The 10,592-nt window shown below is 53.1% G+C and overlaps 1 protein-coding gene across 2 annotated transcripts; it reads right to left on the bottom strand.

The window, feature by feature from the left end:
• Positions 1 to 3,808: 3,808 nt before the first annotated feature.
• DLX1 (distal-less homeobox 1) lies at positions 3,809 to 7,245 on the bottom strand. 2 transcript variants are annotated; one of them, XM_054562377.1, is made up of 4 exons: positions 7,191 to 7,245; positions 6,060 to 6,455; positions 5,212 to 5,411; positions 3,809 to 4,063 (listed from the first exon to the last, which is right to left on the bottom strand). In XM_054562377.1, exons 1-4 carry the CDS (start codon positions 7,243 to 7,245, stop codon positions 3,809 to 3,811), a joined length of 906 nt encoding a protein of 301 aa, XP_054418352.1. The 2 variants fall into 2 exon arrangements, with proteins under 2 accessions (XP_054418352.1, XP_054418353.1); XM_054562378.1 differs by lacking the exons at positions 5,212 to 5,411; positions 7,191 to 7,245 and having other exon boundaries at positions 4,041 to 4,063; positions 6,060 to 6,372.
• Between the last annotated feature and the right edge of the window lie 3,347 nt (positions 7,246 to 10,592).

The raw sequence follows: 10,592 nt of genomic DNA, 5'->3' as shown, positions 1-10,592 counted from the left end.
GCTCGTACCTATTTGATTTTTTTTTTTTCCTTTTCTCAATGCACAGCAAATTTGGCTTTCAGTGCGTTATCTCTTTTGTTAATGCAAAAAGATTCCCTGGGCGAAAAAATTGCTCATAATTACCAGAGAGATGGGGAAACTGCATTAGAATAAATAAACCTGAAATTACTGTAATTATGTTGTGTTTGATGGGCCCGGCTTGTAATCAAGAAGAGAATACAGTGAAATGATGCTGACCCTCTTGGGTTTGCAGCTGTACACGCACTTTGGGGTCTTTTTTTTGCAGAAAAGAGTCATTTTGATAATCATTAAGCTGTGTGTAACCTATTTCAGAAGTGTTTTAAAATGAGGTTCACATTTTTTGAACAAGGGGAAAAATCCCAAAATTGCATTTTGCCATTACAGACTCATACATAAGGAAAGGTTGTGTTTTCTAAGTGACAATTGTTAAGACATAGTATTCAAAATCAGTATTTAATCATTATAATGAGGTATTGTTTAAATATAACCACCTTTAGATTATTCATAGTTTAATTAATATACTCATTATGAAAATCTTTGAATCAGATATTTGATGAACTACTTGTCAGTAACAAGGCAGCATTAATTAGGCCTATATTGAGATTAACATTTTTTAAAAGTACAACTGCTTATAATTATAATAGAGCCTAACTAAAGACCGCCTTCGTTGAGCTAAAACTAATAATTTCTCTATTTGAACTGTTTGCAAGAGATTATTAAATTAGTATAAGCTAATATCTCAAAGTATTAAAATCCGCTTGACCAAATAGATTTTGCCTGTGGCTTCAGGCATTGGGCCCCGGCTGCCGTCTGAGGAACCCGAGTCAGATGTGTGAGAGAAATCTGCCAAAATCTCCCCACTAGCAAAGTCTCATCTTGCAGGGAAGACAAATCCAGGAAGATCCTTGCCCTGACGCCGGAGCCCAGCCTGGGCAGTCGGTTCCCTCTTTCAGCTTTGAGGCCGGTCCGTGCGAACAACTCGGTTTCTGAGGTCTCATTTCTCCTCATTGCGCTCCAGGTTCTGGGTACCTGAGGGAGAAGAAAAGCCCGTCCCCAGGCCCAGAAGGGGCCTCAGGGTCCCGAGCTCCATCCCCCACTACCTCCCAGCTTTCCACCCCCACCCCCACCTCCACCCCCTGCCGCTTCCCCTCCCTCTCCCAAAGGGCGTCGGAAGAGCCTGGCGCATTTGATCTTTCACCAGCGCCAATTGAAAAATGGGTGCTTGTCACAACACAGATCATTGCCTTCCCCACTCTGCTCCCCACCGCGCGCTGCAAAGGGGAGCCCCAAAGGTGGAGACCGGTGTCTGAAGGCGGATGTGAGAGACGCAGGAATCGCTTAAAGCAGCCCGTCGGGGCCTACAGCTTTCCCCAACTTTCTCAGCTCGGCCGCAGGATCTGGAGTTAAGGCTGGACTGAGGCGGCCGGCCACAGGGCGCAGGAGGGAGCCAGGCTGGTTCACCTGTTCCCAGCTCAAGTTCATTAGAGAGAACTGATCTGAGTGGTTCATTGGAGGTGCCCCCCCTTAATGGTCTACCTGGAGATTTTCGGGCTGGGGTAGGGGGCTCGACTCGGCCAGCCCTCTGGTTCCAACGAGTAAACGGAACTCACCCGGTCCTCCCTTCGCCCCTCCATCTCTCCCAGGCACAGAGAAAAGCCCGGGATCACTAGGCGGGAATGGGCCTCTCCTTGTGGACGGGCCCTTGAAGATGGGAGTGACTGTGGAGGGCCCCGGGTAGCGCCTTGAGACAGTCCCCGGAGCTCGGTGGTTGATTGGCGGGTAGCCTGACAGACGTATCCTGACGGCGTCCGGCCGCGTCTTTTCCGCATCGAAATCCAGCGCCCTCCCGGCAAGCAAAATTGGAGAGGCCAGATTCCCGCCGAGGCGAGGGGCAAAGTCGTGTGGCTTGATCTCCAGGCTTCTAGGCCTCCCGCAAAGTGACTTTGTGTGTGCGTGTGTGTACGAGGGGCATCACTCAAATCTCACAGGTCGGCTGTCTTTGGGTTCTGCTTTGATCTCCTCCTGTCAGCCGGCCTTCACAGCCCCTCTGGTTCCCGAGCCCTGGCTCTGCCATGCAGCACCTGTTCCTGATCCCCCTTCCCAGGGACCCTTCTAACCTAGGTGGGGATCAAACCCATCGAACCCCTTGACAGCCAGGAGCTAGGCGCTAGGCAAGAAGAGCGGTCTCTGAGGGGGCCTTGTGGACCTAGGTTCCTTATCCTGGTATGTCTGGAGTCAGGGTCGCAGCCCCGGCGTTGTAAGTCTGGCCCAGAGACCAGCACCTCTCACACAGCACATCGTACAGCAGCTCTTTCTCGAAACCATAATTTTACTGTCTCAAAGAAACTTTATAACTTATTTACAAAGTTCATTTTTCCAAGATACAAAGCAATAAGTTAACATTCTCAATATAAAACTAAACTTTGACATAGAGAACACAAAACACGGTTGATTTCAATTGATCACATTTTCCAAATTTCACAAGTAAAATGTCAAGATTCTCATTTCACAAAGCATCAGGTTTTACAGCCACACACAACGGAACGGAAAAAAAAGCTAAGCTTGTGCAACATGTTTACAGAACAATAATAATAACAATAATAATTAATAACAACAATAATAATATGTACAGCGATTAGATCCTGCACTGGAGACTGTGCACTCAGGGAGGTGACTGGAATTATTCTGGTCAAGCCTCTGGGGATTGTTGTAAAGCTGCTTTTGTCTTACTTTAAAGCCCACTGGCATTAGGGCACGCGCTCACACCCGCCTGTTTTTTCTCATCGCTGCCCATAGGTCCTCTTTCTCTTTCTCCCTAAGGAGGGAATTCAGATTTTCCTTCTTGTCCAGGCAAGGAGACTAAGCATTCTTCTCGAGATGAGAAATTGTGTTGGCTTCTTTTTTTTCTTCTTAAAATAATATGGGACATGTAAAATATGTAAATCATTCAGCTCCAACCTCTCTATACCAGTGAAGTACAAAAGTTAATGTATAAGTTAAAAATCACCAGGTCCTCCTTATCTGTTTTTCTTTTTCTTTTTCCGGGTGCATTTAAAGTAATCGGTATGTTTGGACAGTGCTCTCCTCCTGCCCTACAGAGCCACGCACTGGCCAACATTCAGCCTCAGGCGAAGTCCATTTCTCAATAAATAAACCCCCCTCCCTCCAAATTTCCCCAGTTCCAGAACGAGCTACACAGGTGTTTGGGCAGGCCCAGGAAAAGGTCTCAAAAGACAAAACATCCCAGTATCCGGAACTGGGCGGCCAGGTGGACCGCACCTTCTTGGACCTGGTGACTTTTCAGAGGCCGCAGAACGAGGACAGCGGACAGACGAGGACCTCGACTTGTCAGCGCACAGATACAGAGCGAAAGGAGACAAGACACGGACAGGACAGAAAATAGCTTTTGCTTTTTCTACATTGCTTTTGTTTTTTCCTGATAGTCCCACACAGCTGAGTGAGGGTCACCGGTCCGGTCCAGCGGGCTGGGTCCAGCGGGCTGGCTTGCTGCTCTGGCTGTCTCCCGTGGCTCCAAGATCTCTCTCTGCGGTCACTCACGGCCCAGGCAGGGGTTCGGGCAAGAGTGTGGGGACCAGGGAAGTAGCTGGTCCAGACAGCGAGGGACTCTGAGGAGGCAGTGGGTGTCCTGCCTTCACAGTTCCTTCTTCTTTTCCCTCTGGGCCTTTCTCTCGGTCCAGGGCACACGGATGGGGTGGATGGACCGGGAGGCGGGAGGGGCCCGGAGCAGGGGAAACAGAAAGGAGGCAGGCTGAACGGGTGGGCTACCTCACATGAGCTGGGGTTGCTGCATAGCTTCTTGGTGCGCCGAGGGGTACCATGACGTGTAGCTGGGGATGTAGGAGCCCGCGCTGCCGCTGGAGCCCTTTCCGGATGAGGAGTTGGGGTTCCATCCAGGTGGCACAGGCGGGGAGCCGGCAGACATCGCCCGGCCGTTGGCCAGCGCACTACCCTCCAGAGCTGCCCCGCCCTGCTTCATCAGCTTCTTGAACTTGGAGCGCTTATTCTGGAACCAGATCTTGACCTGCAAGAGCGGACAGCAACGTGACTCGAGCTAGGTCCATTGTGCCTTTCGTGGTCGTGGGAAGATAAGGGGGCGGTGGGACAACTAGAGAAAATGCCTCTTGCTGCCCTGTGCGACCGACCAACCGGACATCTCCCAGCCTGGGGAGCAGACCACCACCACCACCAAGAACCAAAGGTTCCAATGCCTGACCCGGGCCGCTGGTGGCCAGCAGGGCAGCTCTCTGAGAGCCAGGGGGCGTGGTGGTGAGGGGTGAGAGAGGATCTAGGCCTTTTCCTGCCAGGGGCTCAGCCCAACCCTGGCTGTCAATCGTCTGGGGAAGAAGCAGTGCCTGCACAACACAGAGCCGTCAATTCCAATAAGAACATAAATAAAAGAATCGAGTAGAAGAAAGGAGTGGAGGAAATTTATTTGCAATGCGACCCGCCGTCTCTTTGCCATCCTTTCTGCCCTTGAGTGAGTTGGGGGCTGACCGAGGAGGCCACAAGGTTTTGTTAAACTTTTCTTTTGGACAAGTCAGCCATTCCTTAGCGTCTGTTTTTCTCCCTAGTTCTGCTACAAATCCCGGCCCAGACGTTGGAAACCCGCGCCAGTCGGTATCAAAACGCTCATGGGCTCCCCAGAGTCTTAGAGAAATCTGGGAAGAAAGGTCCCGGTTCTTCTCCAGGGTCTGGGACTTGGGAGGTGTGAGAGGGTAAAAGAAAGGATCCCCTCTCTCCTCCCCCTGGCCAGGGGAGGTGGGGGGCAGAGGCTCAGGACCAGGCCCCGAGTGATTAGCCACACACTTCAAAGGCAAAGAAGGGATTAAGCCCCGCATCTATTGTTCCAGTTGTTCAGGCACGTGTGACCTCCGAATCCCCAAACAAAACGTCTGGGGAAATCCTCCCTGCGCGCTAATCAAACTGTCCAGGGACTGAGGGCTGGGCGGCAGGCAGTGAGGAGTACAGAGTGCAGCTAGAGCCGAAGCAGAGAGAACGAGGGAGGGAGGAGAGACGCGTTGGGAGAGCCAGAGTGGCGGACACACACAAACACGCACGCACGACCCCTTCTCCCGCCCCCCACCATGAGGGCCAGAGAGCCAAAAATGAAGCTCCGGGCTCAGGCGGGCCGTGGGAATCCTGCGTGGCGGTGGGGCAGCAGCGAGGTACCTGCGTCTGCGTGAGTCCCAAGGAGGCCGCGAGCTCCGCCCTCTCGGGCAGAGCTAGGTACTGAGTTTGCTGGAACCTCCGGTTCAAAGCCTGCAACTGCAAACTGGAGTAAATCGTCCTGGGTTTGCGGATCTTTTTCCCCTTGCCATTGAAGCGCACTTCACCGCCTTCCACCACTGTGCTCTTCTCGGAGTCAGCCCCTGGAGGGATGGCAGAAGCGGGGGCAGTTGTTAATGCGAGGGGCAGCCTTTAGTGTGGCTACCGCGGGATGGCAGAGGCAGGGCCAGGAGAGAGAACGCTCAAGACACTCCGAAAGCCAGGGAAGAGTCCTGCAAAATCCGAGGGCCCGACCTGGGCCGCTGCAGGCGGATCGGGGCAGTTCCCAAGCGCGCAGCTCCTGCCTTTGCAGGGAAAGTTTGCTATTTTTGCAGGCAGTAGTTGAGGTTTAATTACTCTTAATTGCATACATTGTTTATAGCGCTACGCAATAAATAATTACCGAGACTAATATGTGCACATGTCGGTTTCAGTTTTCCAGTGGGGCACTGTGTGTTCGGCGCACGGAGCCACCCAGAGGTCCAGCTAGTGCCAGGGGACGCTCTTGGATTTATTTATCCTTTGTGGGATAGTTGTTAGTTGGATGGATTTTTAAAATTTTTCTTTGCCGTGACTAGGATTCATAGATTGATACCCGAGACCTCCACTGCTCCGGCGCCCTCCCCACCCCCATCCCACCTCTCTCTCACCCTCTCCCTTCTCTCTCTCTTTCTCTTCCTCTCCCCTCCCACCTCCCCTCCCTCTCACCCTTCGTACCTCTTCATCTCCCTCTCCCGGGCAGACGCACGTACCTGGATCCTCCAGGCGGCTCTGGGCGAGGCTGGCGCTGCCCGGGTAAGACTGCACGGAACTGATGTAGGGGCTGGACGCGTGGCTGCTGACCGAGTTGACGTAAGGGTAGCCCAGCGGTCGGGAGAAAGACGAGGCCGAGCTGTAGGTGCCGTCGGGCTGCGAATGGCCCGCCGAGTGTAAACAGTGCATGGAGTAGTGCCCATGGGACAAGGGAGAAGGAGACATTTGCTGGTTGGGCGGCCCAAACTCCATAAACACCGCCTTGCCCGACACGGGGCTGTTGAGACTTTCTGGCATGGTGGTCATGGTCATCTCTTCTCGAGGGGTCTGGGTGTGGGTCTCGCTCTCTCTCTCTCTCTCTCTCCTCTGCTTTCCTTTTGGGGGTTTCTGTGTTTCCCAGGACAGGAAGGAACCCAATTTAAGCGGAACAGGGGTTTTCACTTTCCATTCATAAGAAAATGGAGTTTGTCTCTTTGAAAAGTCTAAGCATGATGCTGCTGAGCTCCCCAAACTCGCTTCAAAGCTTTGACTCAGCCGAGGTCATAAATATTCATGAGCTGGCGGAGCTGATTGGTCCGTTGCCTTGCATAATCACCGGGGATTGGTCCGAGGCGCTCCGGCTCTGCTGGACTAGAGCGGGCTAGGCGGCTGGGCCTCGGGAGAGACGGGTCCACACTTCCCGGCCGGGGCTCTCGCCTCTGCAACAGAGCGTACCGGGTGGGGAGCACAATGGGCTGTGGAGCCCGCGCCAGGACTACCGCGGCCCGCGGCTCTTCAGCCCCCCGCCTCCCGGTGTGCCTTACTTCCCAGAAAACCACCTGCGACCCAGCGGCCACCCTCTTCCCCCTACAGTCCTCATCCTCCTCCCGCCCCCAATACCGGGGATCCCGGCATCGCTTCTCCTAGTCGCCGCCGCCACTTGGTCCGGCGCTGAGTTAGGGTAGCTCGAGCCTGGCGGCGGCCTCAAGAACGCGAAGTCGCGCACTGGGGGGCGCTGGAGGCGGCCAACAGAGCGCTTCCTCCCCAGCTTCTAGCGTCTAGCGCACCGCTCTCCCGGAGGCCCCGCCCTAGCCTGGGTCCGTTCCGCCACATCCCTAGGGTGAGGTCTGGGGCTCTGCGGGTGAACTCACTCACTCGGCCGCCGCGCCGCCGCCGCCGCCGCCGCTCCCTGGGGCCGGCTCGCATTGCTCCAGGCCCAGCTGGCCCCTCCAGCTCGAGGCTGCACAGGTCTGATAAAAGCAGTGCGCGCGGAGAGCCAGGAACCCGCGCTTCTCCTCCCAGGAAAGGCAGCCGCACCGCCCCCTACCCCCAAGACTCCCCCCCTTCCCCTCCCAACCTTCCTCCACCACCCCCTCCTCTCTCCACTCCCTCTGCGCGGAGCGCCTAGCGCTCACTCTCCCCCAGGGCGCGGCGCCTAGTGGAGCCGAGGAGCTGGCAGGCTCAGTGTTGCTTGAGCCACGGACGCCAGGTGGTCATTTTCCGGCCTCCTGGAGTCTGGCGAGAGTACCGTGGGTTTGGGAGTCCCGTGCGACACCGAAACCTGTGGCAAAAGCAGGCCAATGGTAGGCTCACATGTCTGTGTGTGGATATGCCTCTTATTGTTGCCCGGGATCCTCCTTATCTTCAGTGGTCAAAGCGGGTGCCACTGGACCTGGGGGCAGGGCTGGTGGAGGCAAAAGCTGCCAAGCCGCCTTCTGTCTTCAGGAGCGCTAGGTACAGAAAAGTGCACAAAGCCACCCCACACCCCACCCCTGCTGTCATTACTTTGTTAGGTAATTAGAAAGTGTTGAGAATTATTTCTTTCATAATATAGCGGTGTGGCGGGAACGGGGAAATGATCTTGTGAAAGTTCACACGTGCAGATGTATTAGTTACTGATTCATTTGATTAAATGGTAGTCTCAAGTGCTCGGATCCGCAGCTGAAGGCGCCCCATTAGCATAACACTGATGTTTAATTTTCATACGCATAATTAGCCATATATTTAACACTAATAGCAACACGCAGCCTTTCAGAGTTAAACAGCCCGGGATTTGATCTGGCCTGAGCTGAACCTTCGGCGATGCACCTTCCCCTGTCTGGAGTGCGCAATGATCACAGGACAAACCTCTGTAATCAAGCACATTTTGGCAGAAGAACACCAATAAAAACGAACATTCAAAACAAATTACATCGGTGCTGTCGTTACAGATATTAGTGGAAGGGGCTTCTCTCTTTTTTAACTTCAGTAGCAGCAGCTGCTGCCCGCGGAATTCCTCTCCTTTGGTTTAAGGGCAGAATGTAGGGGGTAGAAATATTTCAGGCAGCGTGGTTGGAGCAAAAGGAAAAACAAAAGCAAACAACAACAACAACAACAACAACAAAAAACCCACAACCAATCCCCCAAACCAATAACGGGCTTGCCAACGTTTAAAAACGTTTTGTTTTGGGGTTTTTTTTCTTCCCTTAATCACCCAACCACACCGTGATACTTTGTAGCAACAACCAGCTAATGACTCCGCTACCAGACAACTCCAGGAGCTGCTGGACTCCTCTTTCATTTCTGTTGCACTTGTGGGTTTAATTGCTCCTTCCTAGCGCCTGTTTTGGGGTGTTGGAGAGTGGTGTGGTGCGCCCTGCACAGCAGCACGTTTGCCGCCGGACCTCTGGTCTCCCGTGCGCCTTGCGGGCCCTTGACCACGTAAGTGATCGCCGCGCCTGGCGCCGGGCTGGGGTTGGGGCTGGAAGCGAGGGAAGCGGGGCTGGCGACTCCAGGTGCTCAGGGCAAGGCGTGAGGAAACCCGACAGCTGGGCCACGCATGGCCAGTTTATTCCAGATAACTGCAGGGTGGGGGACATGGAGAGAGGTTGCCACAGGTCGCGAGTGTCTGTCTCCAGGGCTCTCTGTCCGTCCACATCTGGAGAAACCCGACATTCACAGCGCAGTTAACGGGGCTGGCTCCGGGGAACAAAAGATCCTCACGCGCCCCGCTAAAGGGAAACGGTTTCAGAGCCTTGTGCATTTTAGAAATGAATTATTGTGGGCGAGGTAATGTCTACACTCCGGAATCATTTCTTAGACCCACAGAAGCAGGGCTAGGGAGGGGAGGCTAAGCTGGGGTCCTCGGGCGCAGAAACGCCGGCCTCGACTAGCTTCTCAACTGCGATCTTATCTCTACTCTATGAGCCCTTCCTCTCCGTGCCGCTAAGGCGACACCTGTCCTGAAACGCCGATTTGCTTAGATCTTTGCCTGTCCCAACTATGAAAGGAAATGAAACTCTTCCATTTATCCCCGAAGTCCCGGATTGCGAGTAGAACCTCTTGGAGACACTGCAGGACTGGTCCCTGGTGGTGGTAGCTGTAGCCACGCAAGGGCTGGAATCCCGGTTGCCCTGGGTGAAATATGGAGCCAGTTAAGCTGCTGGCGGTGAGAGGTGGAGAGCGGACCAGGTGTTTTAGACTTCGCTTCCTAACTCTCTAACTTCAAAGCACGTTAAAGGGAGTTCGGTCTAAATGAAGTTTGTTCTTACAGAGCTGCAGAGTCTTGGCTGGTGCTGAGATTTACATACACACACACACAAACACACATGTGTACAATGTTTAAACATTAGGCTAGTTACTTTAATAAATGGGTTATGAACCTGTCCCATAATGAACCTCCACCTTGGAATAATTGCTGCACAAGCAGTGTTATCCCAGTGGCTGATGAAATCCTTTGGTCCTAATTCAATTATTCTTGGGGAACCTGATCCATAGATAAGATACGGGCTAATTGTTGCAATCCTACTGCAAGCGAAGTCATTTTCAGACAAACCTCTTCCAAGGACTCCTGGGCCTTGCTCCTCTCTAGAGACTCCAGATTGTTCAAGGGCAGCAACCTCGGCCTGTAGGCCTTTGCTTGGCCGCCTCTCAGGACCCCAAAAGTTTTTCTATGAACCTTGAAAATCTTCAACCCTTTTCTTGTCTTTCCCAGCTCTCAGATCCACTAGAATGAGAATAATTTCTGTCTAAATTCTCCATCCCTGGACACATAAAAAGAGAATCAGAGGGGTTGGTGGATGCCCAGGAGAATCCCGAGTTCAGGGAAAAGCTCGAACTGAACACTTTTCCCAGCATGCTCATTAGCCTCAGTTTCCTATTTCTTTTCCCACCACTGTGTCACAGACAGGAGCTTGCTCTTCGGACCCCAATCACGGAAGCCATTTGTCATGGCAACTCTAGGAGCCCTCTATTTCCTTAGTGCTCTCCAGGCCAAGCTATATTTAAGTGGATGGCAACCTTGCAAAACCCGCTTTAGTAGAAACAAGGTTTAGCACTTACTGCGAGGACACCCTAACTGGACTTGTTCCTAAAACCATGACCAGAGGGACACTACTTTGTATGTGGCCTGCTAGAAGCCCAATCCCTCTTCACCCGAGTCCAGGTGTGAACAGGTTCGGGGGGAAGTAGTGCAAGGAAAGGGAAGGTATTCCAGGCAAAAATAGGTCTTGGGAGAGGACTGGATTTCCTGCTCCTGAAGCAAGTGGAGCTGCAGGCAGGCCGCACTGGAATGA

This window comes from Pteronotus mesoamericanus, unplaced genomic scaffold (genome assembly GCF_021234165.1).
Source record: "Pteronotus mesoamericanus isolate MK-2021 breed Mesoamerican mustached bat unplaced genomic scaffold, CSHL_Meso_final scaffold_651, whole genome shotgun sequence".
In the NCBI taxonomy this organism is placed as follows: domain Eukaryota; kingdom Metazoa; phylum Chordata; class Mammalia; order Chiroptera; family Mormoopidae; genus Pteronotus; species Pteronotus mesoamericanus.
This window is presented reverse-complemented; position numbering and strand designations above follow the sequence as displayed.